Source organism: Suncus etruscus, chromosome 9 (genome assembly GCF_024139225.1).
Source record: "Suncus etruscus isolate mSunEtr1 chromosome 9, mSunEtr1.pri.cur, whole genome shotgun sequence".
NCBI classification, from domain to species: domain Eukaryota; kingdom Metazoa; phylum Chordata; class Mammalia; order Eulipotyphla; family Soricidae; genus Suncus; species Suncus etruscus.
The window spans coordinates 58,050,670-58,077,075 of NC_064856.1; the positions used below are offsets into that span (position 1 = coordinate 58,050,670).

General features: G+C 35.9%; 1 protein-coding gene across 1 annotated transcript in view; it reads right to left on the reverse strand.

Annotated features, from left to right (window-relative positions):
* Positions 1 to 21,704, reverse strand: part of STK33 (serine/threonine kinase 33) — a 116,465-nt gene extending 94,761 nt beyond the window's left edge. The window contains exons 1-3 of the mRNA XM_049780662.1: positions 21,483 to 21,704; positions 19,981 to 20,091; positions 13,148 to 13,261 (exon numbers count right to left, since the gene is read on the reverse strand). Of these exons, the coding sequence (XP_049636619.1) occupies positions 13,148 to 13,261; positions 19,981 to 20,091; positions 21,483 to 21,704 (447 nt within the window). The remainder of the gene's footprint in view (positions 1 to 13,147; positions 13,262 to 19,980; positions 20,092 to 21,482) is intronic.
* Positions 21,705 to 26,406: the final 4,702 nt, after the last annotated feature.

A 26,406-nucleotide genomic window follows, 5' to 3' on the forward strand; every position in this document is an offset into this window, starting at 1 on the left:
AAGAAGGAGCTTACCTGAGTAGCTTAATGACACAGCTAATAGAACTAGAAAATGCTCAACAAAAGGACCCAAGAATAGGAAGACAAAAGGAAATAACAAAGCTGAGAGCAGAAATCAACGAAGTGGAAACTCAAAAACAATCCGAAAGATCAACGAAAGCAGAAGTTGGTTCTTTGAAAAAATAAACAAGATTGATAGACCACTGGCAAACCTAACAAAGAAAGAGAGAAAAAGAAACTTGATAACTCGTATCAGGAATGAAAAAGGAGAGATCACTACTGATATGACAGAGATTCAAAGGGTAATCAGAAACTACTTTGAAAAACTCTACGCCACTAAAAATGAGAACCTGGAAGAAATGGATAAATTCTTGGACTCTTATAATCTTCCACGGTTGAAGGAAGAGGATGTAGCATATCTAAACACCCCCATCACCATTGATGAAATTAAAACAGTAATCAAATAAATGTCTGCCGAAAAACAAAAGCCCAGGTCCAGATGGATTCACTAATGAATTCTATCAAACTTTCCAAGAGGAACTACTGCCAATCTTGGCAAGACTCTTTCATGAAATTGAACAAACAGAAACACTTCCAAATAGCTTTTATGAAGCCAACATCACCTTGATACCTAAACCAGACAGAGACGCTACCAAAAAAGAAAATTACAGACCAATATCACTGATGAATGCAGATGCAAAGATCCTCAACAAAATCCTGGCAAATAGGATTCAATGCCTCGTTAAGAAGATCATCCACTACGATCAAGTAGGTTTCATCCCAGGAATGCAAGGCTGGTTTAACATCCGTAAATCTATCAACATAATACACAACATCAATAACAAGAAAAATAAAAACCACATGATCGTATCAATAGATGCAGAGAAAGCATTTGATAAGGTCCAACACCCATTCTTGATCAAAACTCTCAGCAAGATGGGAATGGAGGGAACCTTTCTCAATATAGTGAAGGCCATCTACCACAAGCCAGTGGCAAATATTATCCTCAATGGAGAAAAACTGAAAGCCTTCCCTCTAAATTCTGGCACAAGACAAGGCTGTCCTCTCTCACCACTCCTATTCAACATAGCACTGGAAGTACTTGCTATAGCGATTAGGCAAGAAAAGGATATCAAGGGAATCCAGATAGGAAAGGAAGAAGTCAAGCTCTCACTGTTTGCAGATGACATGATACTCTACTTAGAAAACCCTAAAGACTCTATCAAAAAGCTTCTAGAAACAGTAGACTCATATAGCAAGGTGGCAGGCTACAAAATTAACACACAAAATTCAATGGCCTTTCTATACACCAATAGTAATAAGGATGAAATGGACATTAAGAAAACAACCCCATTCACAATAGTGCCACACAAACTCAAATATCTTGGAATCAACTTGACTAAATATGTGAAGGACCTATACAAAGAAAACTATAAAACTCTGCTCCAAGAAATAAGGGAGGACACACGGAAATGGAAACGCATACCCTGCTCATGGATTGGCAGGATTAACATCATCAAAATGGCAATACTCCCCAAGGCATTATACAGATTTAATGCCATCCCTCTAAAGATTCCCATGACATTCTTCAAAGAAGTGGATCAGACACTTTTGAAATTCATTTGGAACAATAAACACCCTCGAATAGCTAAAGCAATCATTGGGAAAAAGAATATGGGAGGAATTACTTTCCCCAACTTTAAACTGTACTACAAAGCAACAGTTATCAAAACAGCATGGTATTGGAATAAGGATAGGTCCTCAGATCAGTGGAATAGGCTTGAATACCCAGAAAATGTTCCCCAGACATACAACCATCTAATTTTTGATAAAGGAGCAGGAAATCCTAAATGGAGCAGGGAAAGCCTCTTCAACAAGTGGTGTTGGCACAATTGGATAGCCACTTGCAAAAAATTGAACTTAGACCCCCAGCTAACATCATGTACGAAGGTAAAATCCAAATGGATTAAAGACCTCGATATCAGCCCCAAAACCATAAGATATATAGAACAGCACATAGGCAAAACACTCCAGGACATTACAGGCATCTTCAAGGAGGAAAGTGCACTCTCCAAGTAAGTGAAAGCAGAGATTAACAGATGGGAATATATTAAGCTGAGAAGCTTCTGCACCTCAAAGGAAATAGTGCCCAGGATACAAGAGCCACCCACTGAGTGGGAGAAACTATTCACCCAATACCCATCAGATAAGGGGCTAATCTCCAAAATATACAAGGCACTGACAGAACTTTACAAGAAAAAAACATCTAACCCCATCAAAAAATGGGGAGAAGAAATGAACAGACACTTTGACAAAGAAGAAATACACATGGCCAAAAGACACATGAAAAAATGTTCCACATCACTAATCATCAGGGAGATGCAAATCAAAACAACAATGAGATACCACCTCACACCCCAGAGAATGGCACACATCACAAAGAATGAGAATAAACAGTGTTGGCGGGGATGTGGAGAGAAAGGAACCCTTATCCACTGCTGGTGGGAATGCCGTCTAGTTCAACCTTTATGGAAAGCGATATGGAGATTCCTCCAAAAACTGGAAATCGAGCTCCCATACGATCCAGCTATACCACTCCTAGGAATATACCCTAGGAACACAAAAATACAATACAAAAACCCCTTCCTTACACCTATATTTATTGCAGCACTATTTACCATAGCAAGACTCTGGAAACAACCATGATGCCCTTCAACAGACGAATGGCTAAAGAAACTGTGGTACATATACACAATGGAATATTATGCAGCTGTCAGGAGAGATGAAGTCATGAAATTTTCCTATACATGGATGTACACGGAATCTATTATGCTGAGTGAAATAAGTCAGAGAGAGAGAAAAAAACGCAGAATGGTCTCACTCATCTATGGGTTTTAAGAAAAATGAAAGACACCCTTATAATAATAATTTTAGACACAAAAGAGAAAAGAGCTGGAAGTTCCAGCTCACCTCAGGAAGTAAACCACAAAGAGTGATGAGTTTAGTAAGGGAAATAACTACATTTTGAACTGTCCTAATAATGAGAATGTATGAGGAAAATGGAGAGCCTGTCTAGAGTACAGCCGGGGGTCGGGTGGGGCGAAGGGAGACTTGGGACATTGGTGATGGGAATGTTGCACTGGTGATGGGTGGTATTCTTTACACGACTGAAACCCAAACACAATCATGTATGTAATTAAGGTGTTTAAATAAATTTTAAAAAATTTGTAATTTTCTTCCATTTTGCTGTAAAAGTCTTATCCTTTTGCCTTAACAAGGATAATTTTTTTCCTTTAAAGATGAAACCTTGATTGTGTAGAAAGTATCATGAATCACTTTTGAATAATTTTCCACAAGAAACTTCTAAAACTTTGTGAAACAATGATTATTAACATTTATAGGCTAATTTTGTTGTTCTTTGTTTTATTTAATGTTGGATTTTCTACACTTAGGTTTTCTAAATTTGTTGTATTGGGGCCACATCCGGTGGTGTCCAGGGTTTTCTCTGGCTGTGCACTCAGAAACCACTGCTGGCAGGCTTGGGGTACCATATGGGAAGCCAGGGATTAAAACATGGTAAGCCACTTGCAAGGCAAATGTCCTATCCACTGTACTATCGCTCTGACCCCAGTTCTCTTAATTGTTTTAATTTGCTATAATTTACCTCATGAATGCAAATTTTTAAACTTTTCTTTGATTATGTTGATAGAAATCTTCAAAATTTGTATGCATTTTATACCAATGTTATCTATTATGAGTGTAAATCTATTATTTCCACATGTTTTTTTAAGAAAATATCACATATCACATAATAATTGATTTTTAAATACTTTTCGCACAAACTTTAAATTATAAGATGACAACCTGCTTTAGCAATTCATTCCTTTAGATTAAATTTTCACAAAATCCAACAATTGTAAAGAATCATGAGAGGCTTATTTTTATTTACATAATGTCTTCATGTCTTGTACTTTGTAGATTGTTTAAACAATGATTTATTGCTTCTTTTCAAAAAAAAGAAAAAAAAAGAAAAATCAATAGTCAAGGACATCATTGCAGGAAAAACTCCCAGAGCTAAAGAGTGCATGCAACCAAATACTACATGCCCAAAGAATACCAGGTAAAAGCGACCCAAAGGTAAACACCACAAGGAACATCCTACTCATAATAATGAAGAATTCCAAAGACAGGGATGGAATACTGAAGGCAGCAAGATCAAAAAGGGAAATTATGTACAAAGGAGAATTCTTAAAGTTTACAGCAGATTTATCACAAGCAACCCTAAAATCCCAAAGGCATGAGTGGATATAGTGACAAAACTCAACGGAATGAATGATTCACCAAGAGTAGTTCAGCCAGTAAGACTTACATTCAGGATTGAGGAAAGATACACAGCTTCATATATAAACAACTATAGCTGAGGAGATTTACATACTCAAAACCAACCATAAAGGAACTGAAGGTCTGCTTTAAGGCAAAGCAGACCCCAAGACACACCAAACTCAACTCTTTTTAAAAAGATGACAGTAAATTCATTTATAATCATATCTCTCAATGTCAATGAACTAAATGCACATTAAAAGAAACAGAGTAGCAAAATAGATTAAAAAAATGTTGAATTCAATGTTCTGCTTCCAAGAAACAAATTTGAATAGTCATAGCAAACATAGACTCAAAGTCAAATGAAACACAATTATTCAACAATTGTTATGAACAATCATTCAAGCAAACAACTCTTTTAAAGAATAAGTATGGCCATACTTATACCTGGCACAGACTTTAGACTTAAAACGGTGATAAGAGACAGAGATGGACACTTCTTGATAATTAAGGGATATGTGTACCAGGAAGAAATCACACTCAAAACATATATGCACCCAAAGAGGTAACAGAAAAATATTTAAATAATTGCTAATATATGTGTAGAAAGGCATAATGGCAAACAGGGTCCAATGTCACATCAAGAAGGTCATAACATGACCAAGTAGTACTCATCCCAAAGATGCAAGGATGGTTTAACATATGTAAATCAATCAATGAAATACACCATATAATTAAAAGGAAAGAAATTAATACCAAATGATCACATCAATAGATGCAGAGAAACATTTGATAAGGTCCAACACCCATTATGATAAAAAAAAAAAACTCTCAACAAGATGGCAATAGAAGAAACTTTTATCTATATTGTTAAGGCCATTATCTCAAGCCCATGGCAAATAATATACTCCAGGGGAAAAGCTAAAAATCTAAAAATCCTCTAAAATCTGGCACAAGACAAAGGCTGTCCCATCTCGCCAACACTTTACATAGTACTGGAAATACTTGCCATAGCAATTAAGCAAGAAAAAGATATTAAGGGCATTCAGATAGGAAAGGAAGAAGTTAAGTTAAGTTATAGATGACATGATACTATAAAACTCTAGTGACTATCAAAAAGCTTCTGAAATAATAGACTTGTACAGCAAAATGGTAGCCTACAAAATTAACACACACACATCAATGGTCCTCTTATATATAAATAAAGATAAAAAAGAATTAGACATTAAAAAACAATTCACAGAAATACCACAGAAACTCAAATACCTTGGTATCAAATTAGCTAAAGAGGTAAAAGGCTTTTACAAAGAAAACTACAAATCAGGGACAGGAGTGGTGGTGCAGCGGTAGGGCATTTGCCTTGCTCATGGCTGACGTAGGATTGCCCAGTGTCCCATATGATCCCCCAAGCAAGGAGCTGTTTCTGAGCACATATCCAGGAGTAACTCCTGAGCATTACTGGGTGTGGCCTAAAAACAAAACAAAACAAAACAAAAAATGAGATATTATCTCACATCACAGAGACTGGCACACATCACAAACCAGAATAACTAGTGCTGGCACGAATGCAGAGAGAAAGGAACTATCATTTCCTGCTGATGGAAATGCTATTTAGTCTAGCCTTTCTGGAAAACAATATGATACTCCTCCAAAAGGCAAAATTTGAGCTCCCATCTGATACAGCAAAACCATGTCTAGGGATTTACCTAGGAACACAAAAGCACAATACAAAACTGCCCTCTGCACCCTTATATTTATCACAGCACTATTTACAATAGCCAGAATCTGAAAACTATCCAGGTTCCCAACAACAGATGAGTTACTAAAGAAACTGTGATACATTTACACAATGGAATAGTATGCAGCTATTAGAAAAAATGAAGTCATAAAATGTGCCTATCCATGGTTTTACATGAAGACTATTATGCTGACTGAAATGAGCCAGAGGGAGAGGGATAGACATAGAATAGTTTCACTCATCTGAGGGATAGAAGAAAAATAAAAGACAATATTGCAATAATATGCAGAGATAATAATGCTGAATGCTTGGAGGACCAGTTCATGACATAAAGCTTGCCACAAAGAGCGACAAAGAGCGGTGAATGCAGCTAGAGCAATAACCACAATGATAACTACCATGACAATGATAGTGAGGGAAAGAGGAAGAATGCTAGACTGGGCAGAGGTTGGCTCAGGGAGGGAATGAGGGGACATTGGTGGTGGGAAGATCTCACTGCATGATAGATGGTGTACATTCTATGACTAAAAGCTAATATAAAATGTTTTGTAAATATGGTGATTAAACTTAAAAAACAAGATAATCTAAGAAATATATAACATTATGTAATGACTAAAAGTTGTATACACTAAGGTGATTTAATACTTATTAACAGATATGGATCAGATGAAGGATTATTAATAAATCTAAAGTAACTTGTAGGTCTGAGAAAAAATATCAATAACAACACTAAAGTAGTACTTTTATTACCATTTTTTTTACCACTGAATGAGTCAAACAGCGATCCTCCCACCCCCCAAAAAATGTTGAGCACTCTTGCTTCCTAGTGCACATTAATCATTAATCATTCTTGAGAATAGACTAGCTGCTGTACACAGAACAATTCGCCATTAAATCAAGAACACAGAAATCGCATTAAATAACCTCTCAGATTATCATGTTTCCACCATTAATAAAGGTCAACTCAAACCCGTTTCTTCAAAATGCATTTGGGAAAATAGGCTGGACTCTGCAGGGTCTATACCTCCAAGGGTTTCTGAGTGATAAAATCACTTTGGCAAAGAGATCAAAAACTGAAATAAAAAAATGTGACAACATCAAAGTAAAACTCCTCACCACAATTAAACAAATGGCCCTAAAATAAAATGACACCCCTCTAATTGGTAAAAAGATTCATACACCACTTACCAAACAGAACCAATATTTACAAAGCACTCTCATAGTTTAATAATAGCAGCTACAATACAAAAAATTATTTATAAATAGGGAGAGTTAGTGAACCAAGAGGTTCTCAGAGATGACTTAAAGATGGCCAACATGAATACAAAAGAAAGTTTACCATCATTGATTACCAGGGAAATTCAGGGAAAAAGACAATAAGGGGGCCTGAGAAACAGTACACCAGGCAGGGTGCTTTCCTTGAATACAACCAACATGGGTTTAATTCTTGTTTCCCTGTATGGTACCCCAAAACCTGCCAGAAGTGACCACTAAACACAAAGAAAGAAATGTCCTACCACTGCTAGTGGTGTCCCCCAAAAAAGTGAGAATAAGGTATCACCTCATACCAGAGACAATGGCCTATATTAAAAAGTCAATAAACACTGGCAAGGTAGGAGGAAAACTTATTTACCATTGGTAGGATTGTCCCTTGGTTCAATCTATATAGAAAGTAGACTTATTTGGAGACTAATTAAAAAAATCAAGAACAATTTCACTATGTGCTATATATACTGCAATATTATTTATAATAACAAAGCTCTGGAAACAATCCAATTTTCCAGCAAAACTGAAAACTCCCAAGTAACAGCAAATAAATGAGTAGATCAAGAGATGATTGTACATATACCAAAGGAATATTACTCAGCTGTGAGAAAAAATAAAATCATGTAGTTCGCTGCGATACTATAAAATTGAGTCAGAAAAAAATACAAATAACAGATAGTCTCACTCATTTATAGGGTATAATAAAATAAAAGGGTTCAGATTATTTCCAATGGAAAACACCAGAGACATGGTCAGTAAGATTGTAATCTAAAGGTTCTGGGGGGTAAAGACATGGATGTCAAGGGAGGGGAATCTTGAGCATTCAAGATAGAGCATATTCTGGGAATAGACATGGTGAAGCATCACAATATGTATAAAACAGTAATGTTTGTTCTGTTATAATGTAAACAGTAGAAAAATAACATGCAAGTTATTTTTATAAGATTTTATAAGATATATATTTCCTTTGTCCAATATTTTTAAAGTACCGTAGTGGGGATCATTCAAGATCTCATATATGTAAGACAAGAAGGCAATAGCTATACTGCTAAACTACATCCCTGATCCGCTTTGCCTAGTTTTTATGTATATATAAGTCACAATTGTTTTTGGACTATTCCTATAAATTATAACATAATTTTTCTGACCCCAAGTTATTAAATTATTTTTTATTTTGGGGTCACACCTGGTGACACTCAAGGGGTACTCCTGGCTATGGGCTCAAAATTCACTCCTGGCTTGGGGGACCACATGGGATGCCAGAGGGGTGAATCAAGCCATGGTCCATCCTAGGTCAGCCATGTGCAAGGCAAATGTCCAACTGCTGTGCCACCACTCATGCCCCAATTATTAAAATATTAATATATTTATTTATATATATTCCTTATACCATAGCATGCTTTAATGTTAGCATAATAAAAACATTCTACTTTCCAGGGATATAAACCAAGGGATATGTTAAATACATATATTTATATATAATATACATATTTTTAAAAAATATTTGAGACACCATAAAGCACAGCTCAGTTGTTTTTAAAGCTCCAGTGTAGCTCCAGGAGATAAAACACTACTGACACCTTTCCTGTGTTATCTTCAGGTAGCAATCCAGTTTGTTCCACCTGTCCTGATCCCAATCAGGCTTTCTGTGTGAACAGCTATCCCAGAAAGCTCAAATCACACAGTCACACAGCCACAATCTTACAACTATATTACAAACAAAAATACTAAAACTTGGGATCTAGCACACTTGCCATGGAAGCGAAGGTTCCAGGATCTTCCAGAGCCTTTTCAGCACTAAAAATAAGAATATCATCTAGGCATAAACAACACAGATCTGTCTAACCCTCATGAATGGTGAATATGGCATCTATGAAAATGAGGAAACAAATGAACAGAGATGCCAACAGAAGCCAACAAAAATCCAGTGGAATTACAAAAAGACAACAGATCTACTTAAAAAAAAAAACCTGTAGGACAGCAAGCATATCAATGCTCCATTATCTGAAACAGATATTCAAGCAATGAATCAATAAAGGTGAAAAGAGATTAGTGGGGAAAAATGAAAAAAATCATTCAAAAAAAAGTAACAGAACTTAAAAGTGCAGTAAAATGCCTTAGAAGCAGTGTAGGTGAAGTAAATTGGTGCATTTAAAGATACATCAAATAAAACCAGCAAGAAGGAGGAGGAAATTAAAAAAAGAAAGCAAGGAAAAATAAAGAGAATATAGGAGAAACTATTGAGTTTATTTTGCTGTGTAGGAAATTTTTAGTTTTATATAGTCCCATTTGTTTGTTTTGTTTCTTTGCCTCTGTGGTCATCTCTTTGAAGACTCCTCTGCAGTCAATTTCTTGGAGAGTTCTTCCAGTGTTTTCCTCAATGAAGTTTATGAATTCTGCTGTAATCTAAAGGTAATCCACTTTAAAGTCAAGCTATCATTATTTGCAGACAATGATACTATACACTGAAAACCCTAAAGATTCAACCAAAACAAAAAAAACTCTTAAAAAATAAAAAGTCAATAGAGAAAGCTAGTAGTAAAAAAAACCAAGCTACAATAAAGACCCCTTTTAAATGGGAGAAAATATTTGTACACAATACATCAGATAAAAGGTTCATACCAAAGATCTCTATAGTACTCATAAAAATCAACAACAAAAATTCTAATGATCCCATCCACATATGAGGTGAGGAGATGAAATTTCCCAATGACCAATAGGCATATAGAAAAGTGCTCACCATCACTTATGATTAAAGAAATATAAATCAAAACAACATTGGGGCTGGAGAGTTAGGATGGAGGTAAGGCATTTGCCTTGCATGCAGAAGGACAGTGGTTCGAACCCCAGCATCCCATATGGTTCCCCGAGCCTGTCAGGAGCAATTTCTGAGCATGGAGCCAGGAGGCTCCTGAGCGCTGCCAGGTGTGACCCAAAAACCAAAAAAAAAAAAAAAAGTATGGAAACAGTCAATACTGATAGGGTATGGTGAGAAATGAAATCATCCTCTGTAAGATATTATCTAACCCAATCTCTATAACCATCATATGGAGATCTCTCAAAAAAATAAGAACAAAACTCCCATATGACCTAGCAATACCACTTCTTGGCATCTAGCCCCCCAAAATACATTAATTTGAAGGAAAATATGTGCATCTGTGTTCATCACAGTGCTTAGTAAAACAGCCAAGATATGTAAATGATCCATATGCTCTACTATGGATAAATGAACTTTTACTATGGATAAAATTGTTGTATATACAATTGAATACTATTAAACTCTAAGGAAAAACAAAATGTCACAATTTTCACCAATACAGTTGGAACTAGAGGATATCAGACTGAGTGATAGTTAGAAAGAGATATAGAATGATCCCTCTTATATTACAGACTTAAAGATAGATAGCAATCCTCTACAGAGCAAAATAAATCTATTTGCTAAATTAAAAATAAAAGATAAATAGCAAGGTATAACAAAGGATCAAAAGCAACATAACAGGAGAACTGATTGACACTATTAATTTTGGGGAGTGGGAGGGCTTAACGGCAAGGGCATTGGGATATTTGGGGGAAGGAAGAGAAGTGTACTGGAGGTGGATGATAATAAAGTCTTTTAATTTATATATATATATATATGTGCATAAATCAAACTAGATAGCTATCAAAACACAGTACGCAATGAGATTTTGTTTTACACTTAGTCATGCATTGTATCACTGTGTGGTAGCTTGACTTTAAAAATCAACTTGAGGGATCAGACTGATAGTACAGTGGGTATAGTGCTTGTCTTGTATGTACGCCTTGTAGCTAACCCAAGTTTGATCTCTGGCCCCCCATAAGACCTCCCAAGTCCCACCAGGGTAATCTTTGAGCACAGAACTTGAATTAAGCCATGAGCACTGCTGGGTATGGTCAAAAAAGTCAGGAGAAAAACCAATTTAATGAAAAGGGAAGGAATGGAGCCTCCTAAAGGTGTGTACCAGGCCCACACCCTACCATGTTAGGCCCAGAAATACAGACTTTACACAATTCTGTGCCCAGTAGGCAATGCAGTGTTGCTACTGGGGGAGTGGCCATGTAGTGACAAGAATCAAATAAGGAATTCTAGAGTTTGCACTCTGGTCCTTTCCAATGGTCCTCAAACTACAGCCCGCGGGTCACATATTGTATTTATTCCCATTTTGTTTCTTCACTTCTAAATAAGATATATGCAGTGTGCATAGAAATTTGTTCATAATTTTTGTTTCTACTATAATCTGGCCCTCCAACAGTCTGAAGAACAGTGAACTGTCCCCCTGTTTAAAAAGTTTGAGGATCCCTGCAAGTTTAAACTATCTCTCCACTCTACGTTAATGAAGATTTATAATTTATTATACATTAGGGAGAAATAATATATACTTTGTTAAAAGTTGTTTTAAATGATATATAAAATACTGTTTCATAAATGTGATGCTTATCACAAATCCAAGGAAAAAAGGACCATAATGTCATCTTCTGGTTTTTAACCATGTATAGAATTTTTTAAGTTGTGTTTTGTTTTTTGGGGGGTTTTGTTTGTTTGTGGTTTTTTGTTTTGTTTTGTTTTGGGTTTTGGGGGGGTTCTCGGGCCACACCCGTTTGATGCTCAGGAATTACTCCTGGCTAAGAGCTCAGAAATTGCCCCTGGCTTGGGGGACCATATGGGACGCCAGGGGATCGAACCGTGGTCCTTCCTTGGCTAGCGCTCTTGTTGGTTTTGGGAGACCATATGGTATGCTGGGATTTGAATCACCATCCACCCTGGGAGAAATTTTTAAAAGTTGATAAAATGATTAATGTAAAACTTGACACTCTCAAATTTCAAGACTCTTCTTAAAGGTAAGACTATTCTCCAGTGAGGACTAGAGTAGACAGAAGTGAAGAAAATTGTAGCTAGTGACGTAGAAAGTAGTTAAACTAAAAAGGGTGGGGGGGAACAAATGAACACTAGGCAAAAAAAGAAACAGAAGAAATACTAGGACAAGAAATTAGCACAGTAGAACTCATTAGCATTTCTAGCTGAAATCTAGATTTCAATCTACAACCCTATCATATACACGTTAGTAACCTTGACCTGTATTTAGTGGTATTGGCTATCCATCACCCACAATAGCCGCTTTACCAATGGCCCAGGTTCACCATTCATTTACAGCTCTGTGCAGAGACACCAATTTGACCAAATTCCATGTATGCCAGTATTTAGGTTGACATCTCTAGGACTTTATTGGAATGAGTGTGTGAACCCTCCTCACCTGCTTCTCAAATTTCCAGAAGCCCTGGCCATCAAACCTCATCCCACAAAATCCAGAATATCAGAATTAGTGCTTGTAATTCCTGGACCAAATTTTCTTTATTACTGATATCCCTTTACAAATATACCAATTTGGATGCCAATGTGTATCTAAAGCTGCCTTATATTCATAAACAAATGCCATAACAGAAGGGTCAATTAGCAACAAGAGCTTACTAAAAAACCTTCTGATAATGACCTCATTGCAAGATATAATAATATTACAAGTATTTTTGCTGCTGTACTTTTTTCTTCTTCCTTTTATCTTTTTCTTTTTTCTTTTTTTTAAATAATTTCACTTCCACTTACCTGAAAAATAAATGTATGATGACCAACTATTTTAACTATATTAAGAAAAAGAACTAATTGAAAGTTAAAATTAAAGAACTAACAAGAACTAATAACTACTTTCCAGAAAGCTAGAGAAACAACAGTTGTCCAGGGAGCATGAAGTCCAGCTAGATCCTCAAGATGAGTTTGGTGTAATCCATTCCACAGGCTGCTGTTTTATCTTACCTTCTCTTTGTTCACTTTTTTAATTGCCCATTTAGTTCCTTTTTCCTTGTCTGTAGCTTCAATGACCAGTCCAAAGCTACCTTTCCCCAATATTCTGCCAAAGGTATAGATTTCCTGGATTAAGAAAATAAAGTTGCTATGTTTCTGTGCAATACATGAGATGAGCATCCAATATTAACAAATATCTAGCTATCCTAGGTAAGAAATATTGTGATCTGGGGAAAAATCAAATAGAAGACTACACATATTTCATATATCTGTTTCAGTATTATTAAACATTTTAATACAAAATAATTATTACTGTAATTAAGAATCATTTTGGTTTGATATTATTGTTTTAGAAAAATATATTACAAATTTTAATATAAATCTTCATGGGGAAGAGAAAAGAAATCATCCATTCACTAATTCATACCAAGAATCTTTTCAAGGACCAGAGAGGGATTAACATGTAGGACTCTTGCCTTGCATATGGCTGACTAGAATTTGAGCCAATCACCCTGAGCCCCTTCAGGAGTGATCCCTGAGCACAGAATCAGGAGTAAACCTTGAGTAAACCTGCACCTGGTGGTGCAGACCAAAATTCCCAGTTCCTCCATTTTTTTTATTTATCATTTAACTTCTGTTTACAAAGAAGACACCAAACTTAAAACAAAAATTTTAATTAAATCACCAATAGACAGTTAAAAATTTGTTGATAACTGAGTTTCAGTGATACAATGTTCCAACACTCATCCCTTCATTAGTGTTCATTTCCCACCACTAACTTCCCCAGTTAGTTGTACCCACACCCCCATCCCCAGCCTGCCTCTATGGCAAACACTTTCCTTCTCTACCACTTCTTTTTATCTCTTCCTTTTAGCCATGATAGTTTGCCATTTTGAAACTAAAGGGACATAATTATTATCATGTATATTACTTTATTTCAATTCCCAGTTCTTGTCAGAGTGGTGGACACCAGTCTTGGTTCACAGTATTTACACTTTAGTTCATATTAATATATCGAATTCATGAGATTTTGGAGGAGTTACTTTCCTGATTCTATTCAATTCCTGGTCATTCCCAAGTTTTTTATCTCATCTGACAAAGGGGCAAGTACATAAGAGAAAAGCAGAAGTACTATGACTAGATGAAGCCTCTGTAGAATTCGTCAGCCAAAGCCTGCCAGAGAGAAGCCATTCTCTTTTTCATCACCTCTTTCACCTGCACTATTCTACAGGTAAATGAGGTGCTAGTATTGACATTTCTTTATTCCTAACTTACATAAAAGAAGATTCACTGCTCAACTAATTACAATAAGTCCTCAGGTAATATCATTCCTGGCTGGAGCCACTATCTGTATGGAGCTTGTATGCTTTCTCTCATCAGCATGATTTTCTCTAGAAACGCACAATAATTCCTCCCACATCATAAAGGGTTAGATTATATTCTTTCTCTCTCTGTTTCTCTGTTCTCTATGTCTCTGTCTCTCTATTTCTCTCTCTCCTCCAACAGTAGGACTTCCTGCCCAGAATGAAGAAGCCCATGACCTTGAATTGAGAAATCTATAAATAAATTAAAACAAAACAAATTATTGAAGTATTTTGGTTTCATTAAAGGTTTTATGAGGTTTTACCATCTTTGGAAACAACCACTGTTGTTTCCAACAATCACCAGGAAGCAAACCTCTACCAGGGAGACCCTACCCCTGCCCTGGCATCGAATTACTCCAAAGAGGGTTCTTTTAACACCCAGATGACTTAGCAACAGCAAAAACTTGCTTTCAGAGCAGGACTCTCTGCATTGCCCTCTCTAATGGTGAGAGATGAAACTAGAGGAAACCATGTCATCCTGACTTCGATGTAGAATCTTCATAGAAACCAGGATCTCTAACTACAGAAACCTGACACCAACAGTACCATTGTATGAAAAAATTTTACTGGGACCACAGAGAATGACTCAGGGGTTAGGCAACCTAATATGCCTGGAGCCCAGAATTAATCTTATGCCAGAAAACTTGTATTTAGGCCAACGCTTTTCCTTTCCAGTTCCCCCATATTTTGCAGGGCCTATTCAAAAAACAATTGCCACTCTCACACATTGTTTTTACTGTATTTCTTTAACTCTTATCCTTAACAAAAAGAAAAAAGAAAAAAAGAGCTTACTAAACCTTCTGCTAGTGCTTTAATGAGTTCATTGATGAGTCAATAATTTTCAAAATTATACTTGCTACTGAACTTTTTCTTCTTTCCTATCTCAGAACTCTTTAGTCTTTATTTCTGTTTTCTATTTTTTTTAATAACTTTGCTTCTGGTCATCTTGAAACAAATGTATTTGATCAATTATGTCAACTATGTGATGCATTTTCTTTCAATAAATTTAATTTAAAAATCAACATAAAAATAAAAGGTTTTACGAGGTTCTGTATGCTATCAGAACTAAAATCTTATTTTTGTTAATTAGTCTCCGGGAAGATTAGAATATGCCAATAGGTCTAAAATGGCACTTTTAAGAATCTATCCTCAATATGAAAGCTTATAGTTTTTTGTTTTGTTTTGTTTTGTTTTGGTTTTTGGGTCACACCCGGCAGCGTTCAGGGGCTACTCCTGGCTCTATGCTCAGAAATCGCCCCTGGCAGGCATGGGGGACCATATGGGATGCTGGGATTCGAACCACCATCCTTCTGCATGAAAGGCAAATGCCTTACCTCCATGCTATCTCTCCGGCCCCAGCTTATAGTTTTTTAACTCCTGCATAAATAACTTCTCTACCTAATTCTCTCTGCAAGGTAGTGATGATTCTTTGGCGTTTACTTTTTTAATGTATATTACATATTGGATTTTAAATACTAATATTACTCTCCTGCTTACAAAGCAGTTTGGTTCATTTATTTTTCTGTGAATGTGGTCCAAAACAATGGCTTTCAATATTTTTATACCTACAGACTGGTAAAAATCAGAAATATTTAGCAAACCAGCAAATTAGGTCCATATTGTTGTTTGTATTCATCCCCAACGGCAGCATCTCTTTCACTACAGCATCCAATGTGCTACATTTCACTATAGCATACAATGTGCTCAGTAGAAAGAACATTTTTGCTGATCTGCAGGGATTTCCATAGATTGGCACCAGTCTGGACCAACAAACAACTAAAAACCACAAATACTCAAAGGCAATACCAATGTTGAACTGATCTTTAATAGGAAGCATATCACTGTACAGGCAGATGTGGCTACATGACAGGGCATAGTGGGCCAAAGTGACACATGGAAAGGGAAACTGGCACTCTGGTAGAAGGTGTGGTGTTCAAATATATTTTGCTGTTATCAAAATTATATATCACTATGTCTAAATTTTTTTAATGAAGAAACTGCTTCTTTAACAGAATCAAATAGCTGGTGGTCTACAGAATTCAGTTTGCTTTCTACTGTTAGATGTGGAGAGATTAAACAGGGATAGGGTGGTATTTAAGGGATCAAGAGAGTGGGGGGGGGACCCCGAGACAATTGCAGAAGGAAAAGGACACTTTAGTGGAGAGGGGTGTGATTCCGGAATGTTGTACTTATGAAACGCTACAATTGAACCATTGACAGTACTGTAAAATTGTAAATCACAGTGACTTTTGTTTGTTTGATTTTTGGGTCACACCAAGTGGTGCTCAGGAGTTACTTGTGACTCTATGCTCAGGAATCACTCCTGGCAAGCTCAAGAGACCATATAGGATGCCGGGGATGAAACTCAGGTTGGCTGCATGCAAGACAAACACCTTATCCGCTGTGCTATTGCTCTGGCTCCCACAGTGACTTATTTTTTCAAGTAGAAAAATTACTCCACAATTTGCTGTTTGATATAACTGAAATACCTAATAAATTCACCATCAATAGGTCACTATCAATAAATAAACAAAAATTTTAGGAAGAAATTTAAAATACTATATGAGAAACATAACATTAGAATAGATTCACAGTGGTGAATCTATAGGTGTCTGTTGGTGTTTTATTTAGCCATTAGTAAGTCTTATGTATGTATACTAAGTAAGTCTTATGACAGTATACATTTTTATTGGTAAAAATAAACAGAATGGGTTTTTAAAAATCATTTGCTTTTTTAAAAAACCCAATTGCTTCTTTTGTTTTTAAAGCCTGCCCTAAACTCACCTGGGTAAAATATTTAAGCTTAGTAAATGAGAGGAAATGAAAAAGGAAAGGGGAGGGATCTAAGGAAGAAAAGGGGGGGAGAAGAAATGAAAATTTTGGCTTTATGATATATACTTCAGCAGCTACAATGACTTTTTTTTCAGGATTTTTAGGATTTTTAATCTGCTCAAGATTATTACTTATATCACAAAGTCTTAATTATAATTGTAAATTGTAAATGCAAAATGACATGTGGATCAAAAATCAAAGCTAAATACTGAAAGTATATTAAAGAGGTAAGTTCTGAAATTAGCACAAGAAACAATAAAGGCAAAAACTATTTGAGAATTTTTCCCTCTAACCCAGTCAAGATAAGGATGGCAGTCCAAAAAAACCGTGGTGAAAATGTGAAATGAATGAGGAAGTTGATTACGGAATGAATCGATAAATACATTCAACCAGTTAGTCAATAAGCTAGCATGGAACCATGTCTATCCATGCATGTTGAAGAGAAAAATAACAGACTGGCCATGTGAATTTTAATCCTGGAGAAGCAGTCCTGAATGTTGTCAATGGCAACTGCTAGACACAGATCACATCTTAGCTAGGTGATAGACCGTGGACTCTACCTTCTCCATATGAAAAACAAAGACTTTGGTACTTTGGTTCATCCTCTCTTTCTGCTACCTTTTAATAGTGAAACTCAAAGTCAGATGACTATGATAATTGAAATACAATATAGCGTTTTGTATTTGTAATTTATTTATTGGCAACTCAAAACTAGATATTACATAAAATGAATTAAATCTCTTTGAATGGATGTTTACTCATTTTTCACCACAGAACAAAATAATCTCAACTCTATGTTTTCTCTAAATTTTCTCATTCTTTCAAAATTAAACTACCACTTTATTCCTTTAACTGCACAGAACAACACCTAAACACAGTATTTTGATATTGGTAAAGTAGGATTCTAAAATAAAAAAATGGATAGAAAAATAACCCAACAGCTCAACTAGCTTTTATTAAATTAACTTATTTTTCTTCATCTAATTGCCTTAAAACAAATAGGAAAGGAAAGGAGAGAATAATTTCCTGTTCACAATAACTTTAAGAAAAGGTTATTAAAATGTAATCAGTAATGGTACACAGAATGAATATCAACATAATATGACATGATCATGCTATCAAATGTACAAATGTGATGAATGTGATGAGATGTTCACATTAATGTCTCAAAAATATTCATATTAAATAGTAAGAGAAGTTATCACTGGGTAGCAGAATTTTAGGTAATTATATCTTACGTTTGAAATATAGTGGGAAAGAAATGTAAATAGAAACTTCAATTAAAACCATTTAAGATGGGGCCGGAGAGATAGCATGGAGGTAAGGCGTTTGCCTCTCATGCAGGAGGTCATCGGTTCGAATCCCGGCGTCCCATATATGGTCCTCCCGTGCCTGCCAGGAGCAATTTCTGAGCCTGGAGCCAGGAATAACCCCTGAGCACTGCCGGGTGTGACCCAAAAACCACAAAAAAAAAAAAAAAAAAAAAAACCATTTAAGTTATTTATTATTTCTCCATTTTTGTTAGGTTGTTTTTGTTTGAGGGAATCACCTATCAGATCTCAAAGCTTACTCCTGACTCTGTGCTTCTTCCTGGTGGTGTTTGGTGTCCATTTATGGTATTTAAGACTAAAATGGGGTTAGCAATTTACAAGACAAGTGCCTGAACCACTGTAATATCTCCCTGGCCCCTGAGATTATTTTTTAAATTTTATATAATTAAAGTACTTTAAAATTCAGAAGAAAAGTTTGAATAGACATATTTGTATAGAAAAAAATGAATAAAGGTACTAAGTTTAATCCAGTCACATATGACTCATAATTTTATTTTTTCTTTGTATTTCCTACTTTTTCATAACAAACATGTTCACTTTATGAAAGTTCTTATGGCTAAACTCAGTAAATTGTGTAATTTTTAATAAAAGAAAATAAAACTAACTCAGAAATTTTTCTTATCACTTCAAGTAAATTATCAAATATCTCTTAAAACATTAAAAGTATTTGACATTAATATAAATTTTTCTTTCAGTTATTCTTATACCTTTAATCAAATAATTAAATAAATACATTTAATTTTTAAAATTGTAGCAATACTTGTTCATGTTTATATGTAATAATTAAAATGCTAAAAGAAATATCATTATTTAATCATAAATTAGAAAAAATTTCAAGAAGAAATTCTGACCATACTACGCATTTTTAAGGAAATTTAGACAAACCATTCAGGTCTTCCAGTCTCTATCTTGAAGAGGTTTATATTATCTATTAAAAATGCCCTCCATTTTAATTAGAATTCATTCGATCATACAGAAATAGTTTTCATTTAAGTAACAATTGTAATGTACATGAAAATGAATTTACTCTTGTCTTCTTCACCCCCAAAGACCTATTTTTACATCATTTTTTCCATTAACCATTGATAAAAGAAATCTTAAATTCCCATAGTTTGGGGCCTGGAATAGTGGCACAAGCAGTAAGGTGTCTGCCTTGTGTGCGCTACCCTAGGACGGACCATGGTTCGATCCCCTGGCATCCCATTAGATCCCCAAAGCCAGGAGCAATTTCTGAGCGCATAGTTAGGAGTAACCTCTGAGCATCACCAGGTGTGACCAAAAAAAAAAATCCCATAGTTTCAATTTGTTTTCTATATACCTCAATAGCAGCTCCATTATCTAGCCTTATGTGAGGAACTTTTGCTTCTGTAATGTGGACCCGATTCCACTGTTGAGATATTTTTCTCTCTACATGTGTGGTTCTTGAGGTCTTGAACCAAAAATAAATTGGAAAAAAATTCAATTTAAGGCATATTACAATTATTTATTAAATAAAACTCTAATTTAGATAACATTAATGTATGCAATGAGATTAATAGTATAATAGCTTATTGTCTTTTCAAAGTCCTATATGATTTATTTGCTCATTGGTCTAAAAGAGACTGTAAGTAGTCATTTAATCTAAGGTTTTTAATCCAGAAAAATCTATACAATAACTTGATATATTATAACTTACCTGCTAATTTATTTTAAATCACAAGAGAAGGCAATTTCATACTTTTTCAATAAACTTTACCAAAAAATCAGCATAATAATAACCTTAAATAAATCTTGCACAAAAAAAGTATTGGCCAAATAGTCACAAAATATATTTTGAATGAAAAGAATTATAGTAACAATCTCATACTTTATCAATAAACTTTACCCAAAAAATCAGCATAGTAATAATCTTCAATAAATCTTGCACAAAAAAAGTATTGGCCAAATAGTCACAAAATATATTTTGAATAAAAAAAATTATAGTAACAATTTACTCAGAGGTTAATATATGGTAATGATTTTACCATAACACTAATTGGAAATAACAGCTTAGTAAAATTTGAAACAGCATAACATTGGAGGTTGAGACTCTAACTTACTGCTCACAATCACCAAATTTGTGTTGTATCTATTATAATCTCCTAGGCTGCCTCTTTGCTATGAAGGTGCATCTACCCAAACCAAATCTAACTCATTCATCATAGATTATAATTGAAGAAGAATAATTTTGCAAAATATATTTGCTCTTTTGTTTAGATCATTAGAAACTGTCTTAAAACAAAGAAGCATCCTACGTTTAGGCACAACCATAAATCTCATTCTGAATCTATCAATCGAGGAAATTTCTCCTCAATTCAAGTTAACTCAACTTGAAAAGCTATTCATTATGTATAACCCATTTTTAAGAAGCTGGAATAATACTATGATGCATTTATAATTCTGAAAAACAATTAATTTGGTTGCATGTTAAAATGTTACTTTAACATTAATAGTATTGATTGATTTTTATGTAAGAAAGAAATATTCAGGCTGGAGAGATAGCACAGAGGTAGGGTGTTTGCCATGCAGCTGACCAGGGAGGGGCCCGATTCTATTCCCAGCATCCTATATGGTCTCCCAGCCTGCCAGAGGCTATTACTGAGTCCAGAGCCAGGAATAACCCCTGCACACCGCTGGGTGTAGCCCAAAAAACAATCAATCAATCAATTTTAAAAAAGAAATATTCCCCTAACAGCCAAGAGACAATGAACTATAGCTGACAAGAACCCAGGAGATAAGTCTGAAGTGGTTTGGAGAGCAGAATATAAACTTGTGTTAAGAGAAAGAATCTTCAGTACTTACCGAATTTGCAACAGGCATGTTCTCTTTTAAATTTTTTTTCCCTTTCTTTTTCTCTTTTGGACCTCTTAACTCCACAGTACTCATAGTTGAGGCCTCTGATATTTCTGTGTCCGGAACTACAATCTGAGTTGTTTTATAGGTACATACACAAGGCACATCCTTCTGAGCAGAGGAACAATTGGGGCATTTCAAGATATTTTTATCAAAGTCACTTTCAGCCATCTGCTTAATTCTGCCACAAAAGTAACTTGAAAGAAAGATGTTTCCACGTTTAAAAATCAGATGAAAAAGGATAAGGTAACTGATGTTGAAAACTTCTAAATGGTGATATCCTTAGGTTACTGATGTTCTATACTTTTGGTCACAGATGAAAACTGCATAAAAAAATAAAGAAATTATCATTTAGGAAATTCTTTCTTATCTGGGGGGTGGCAGATAATTTCTCAGCTATACTCAGGCTGTCACTGGCAATTTCATACCAGTCTACATTTTGAAACCGCGCGGGGGCTAGCCCCCCGCGCGATCATATGCTCCTCCCAACCATCAGTACCCCAGATTTACCCTTCTTAACTTCAGTAACACACAGCTTCAATCTCTGACCAAAGACATACAGTAGATCTTACAAATCCCAGAACTATTTAGAAGGACATAAATCGAACACATATTGAACACATATATCTTTTGAATATTTTATGATTATTTTCTTTAACTGCTGTAACTCTCTATATATTCTTCTACCATGATGTTTCTATCCACTTTTCATCTTGTCTTTTCTTTGTAAGCTGTTCAGTAAGGATTGTGGTGGAACTGTCCCTCAGTTTGATGCCTATGATTGAACTATGTCATGGAAATTGCTGGTCTTGTTCCTATTGCCTCCAGATGCACCAATAACGCTTCGTGGCATTGATCCTTGTTTGCATAGACACATTAAAATGGGAAAACACTATACATACAGATTAGTTATTATCTAATAAATCTCATTACAATGTACCTTACACCCTGAATATTGATATAATGACCTGGCATAGGCCCCAGTTGAATGGGCATTCTCCATTCACGCTGGAACCAGGCAAGCTATCTACAAAACATCCAAGGTCTTTTATAGCAACAGTTGGAAGCAGTCCTCTACCAGGAAAGACACTACCAAGGGTGTGACATCGACCTCCTAAAAAGACACTTCCGTTTACACTGAGAAGACGTGACAACAACAATGACCTGCGAGAAGACATGACAACAACGATGACCTGCTCTACAGGACATGGTTCTCTCTATTGCCCCTTAAGTGTGAGGTGAAACGAGAGGATGCTCTGCACCATCCTGACTGCAATATGGGATATGCAGACTCCAGGATCTTTAATACAGAAGAATGATACCAACAACAGAGACTATGTGAGGAATGGAGGTGTATTGCCACTACAGACTATGACTTGAATTGGACAAACTAGTTTGCCTGGAGCCTAGAGTCAGTCCTGTGCCAGGAAACTTCAGGGGTAGGGTCTCCATGTATTTAGACCATAATTTGTCTTTCCATGTCCCTTATGTTTTGGTGGGCCTATGCAAACAAATGCCACTTTAATATCGTTTTTTACTATGTTCTCTTGACTCCAATCCTTAAGAAAAACAACCCATTAAAACTTTTGAGGTTAACTTAAACTAGTAAGCATGTGCATGGAACTAGATAAATGTACTTTGCCCTCAATGTTTAAAGAGTTACATAAGTCTAATATCTTTAGATTATATGGTGTGCTGCTAAGAAACAATATGTACTACAACTGGGGATTTGAGGGACAAAGTAATTGTATTGTACATGGGTTCAGTTTTGTTTTTCTTAATGTTCTTTGGCTGAAAGTTCAAGGCTGGGATATCATCGATGGAACTACTGAGAATCCTGTTTATGGGTGATTGGGCTTCCACTGTAACTTTACCCTGTCCTCTTTCTTTGCATCTTTGTTGTCATAATTAAAATAATAAAAAAAAAAGGAAATTCTTTCTTAACACTCCTAGGGAAACTAGCACTAAAGCTTATAAAAGATAGTCATTATTTACCACAAAATATTGCTATTAAAGCGTATTTCTAAAAACAATTGGTTCTTATCTTTCCAAATTGAATTCTTTTACTTTTATTTATTTAGTGATCAAAAAAATGCCCTCTTGGGGCTAGAGTGCTGGCGCAGCAGTAGGGCATTTGCCTTGCATGAGGCTGACCTAGGACAGAGCTAGTTTCGATCCCCCAGCATCCCATTTGGTCCCCCAAGCCAGGAGCAATTTCTGAGTGTATAGCCAGGAGTAACCCCTGAGCATCACCAGGTGCGGCCCAAAACAAACAAACAAAAATCATAAAACTACTAAACAGCATAATCTAAGAAAATTAATTTTGTGTAAGGGTATAAACTTTTTAATAAAGTATAATAAATAAGTAAAATATTTTAATAAGGACTAAAGAGATAGTAGAGCTGTTAGGGAACTTGCCTTGCACACTGCTGGTCAGGATTGCATCCCAGCACTTCATATGGTCTCCTGAATCTAGGAGTGACCCCTGAGTTCAGAGCTAGGAGTACCTGAACACTGCTGGATGTGGTGTAAAACCAAAACTAATATCCTTTGCCATATTCACAAATATTTAAATTATATATTTTATAATTATATAACTAAAATTTTATGCAGGCATTAAGTATGTGTGTATGGGTATATATAATTGTGTGTGTAAAATTGATCACAGTATGAAATGAATTTCTTAATGGGTGCTGGAATATTTTAAAATTTAAAACATTTATGTAGAAGTAAGACCAAGATGGGACAAAAAAGGGAACAATCTGAAAACACTTGAAAGGTACCAAAGCAATGCATGGAAAATAAATTAAACATGGGGGCCTGAGAGATAGTAATGTGGGTTAGGTGCTTGACTTGTATATCACTAATTTGGATTTGATCCCCAACATTCCATATGGTCCTCCAAACCCACCTGGAATCATATCTGAGCACAGAGACAAAATTAAGCCCCATCAAGTATGCTCACCACCACAACTACCAGCACTGCCTCACATACAAACAACTAAATTAAATACCGTATATTCCAGCGTATAAGTCAACCGAAAATTGGGGTCTTCTTATACGCTGAGTATATCCCGAAAATGTTTCAATATGCCACTAAACAAAAATTCTATGAATATTGCCACAAACGAATTTGCCAACTTGATCCCACACCAATCACTGCAAGGCTGCTCGGACCGTCTCTCTAACTCAGCCAATCCAAGCAAGCTTTTTATGCATGCAAATTAGACAATGTTCTGGACCCGAATCTACACTGTAAAAAGCCTGCTCAGATTGGCCAGAGTCAGAGAGGAAGTCTATTACAATATAACCTTTGAACCTTTGCTTGTTGTGATTGGCTCACTGTGGTACATAGTTGCAGACAGGAACGTTCTGTCTGATACAGCGAATATAGGCCTAAACCTATGTTTTAACTGCAAAATTAGGGGGTCATCTTATATGCCCAGTTGTCTTATACGCCGGCAAATACGGTATATAATTCCAATATGTGACTCCAATAACAAAATTCACCATAGAAAGCAACCACCATCTAAATCCCTGCTGTAGAACATGGAGAAGATGCCACTTTTAAAGTTAAAGAGAGTAATCCTAGATAGGGTATAGAAGAGGCACAGAGACTCTAAAGGTGCATACTTTGCTGTGAGGGGAAAAAAAGGAGAGAGCCAAAAACTGACACCCCAGACTTAAAACTCTGTTTACCAAATCTGAACTAGAACATATCTTAAACCATTAAAGATATTTATAGCCCCCAGCAGCCCCCAGACAAATCAACTGGGTGTACTGATTTGTTTTAGAATAGAAATCAACCCCAAAGCAAATTGTACCATTCCAAGCCAAGGGCAGAGCTGCAGTAGGCTGAGTGACATATGCCTTCACCAAACCAAAACAAATAAGTCCCACCCCCAGCCCACATCTAACTGATTGCAGTCTGTGGAACAAAAGTCTAGAGTGAAAAGGGTGACTTTCTACAAAGATTAAAGAAAGAGAGAAACAGACCTCCCTTTGGCTGCTATTCCAGTGCTCAGCCCTTGTTTGAACAAATGAACATTTATTTGAAACTGAGTTAGTCAAATTTAGAGTAGGACCACAAGATGTTTTCCAGGTTAGCTTGACCTTGATAATACAGACTAGCAAACACCAGTGAAAGCAAATAGCATAATGATATCATATCTGTGTGCTATTGCTGGTGTTGTTGGGCATCCATCTACCATCAACCCCAGTTACTCCCCAAGTCTATTGGGCATAAATGCCAGTGCGACCATTAGGTATCAGTCACTGTGAATTGTGCAATGTTGCACAGCCTGCCTGAACTTAGGGAAATATATCTGACAAAATAATCTTGTGACTGCAAATTTCCAGCAGTGTTGTATCTAGAGTGGTTCCCATATAACAACAAATCCCAAGTGTACATCTAGATACACACTATCTAGCTAGAGACATTGACTCAGTTTCGTGAGTGAGTTACTGCTAGCCACTCAGACCAGTATGTTTTCTGATCTCCAGTCCTATTCCTCATGAACAGTCAGAAACAATTGAAAAAAATATATATAAGGGATTTAAGGGAATTCAGCTACATCACTCAATGAAACAAAATCCTAAGAAGGTCTTTAAAAAAAAAACCATAACTTTCTAAACTTCCCAAGAAATATTTTAAAACAACAATCCTATTGAAATTCAATGAAGAATCATTGGGAGAGAACATCAATAACCTCAGAGAAAGTGTGAATAAGACTATGAAATAGAGAAACTGTAAGTATTGCCTGTGCATGTTTTTCCACTGTCCTATCTCCTGAACCTCTTGGGAGTGGGCCAAAAAGGGTCCAGAAAAATAGCTCTCCCAGAGGCTCAACCAAGGGCTGAACACCAAGGAACT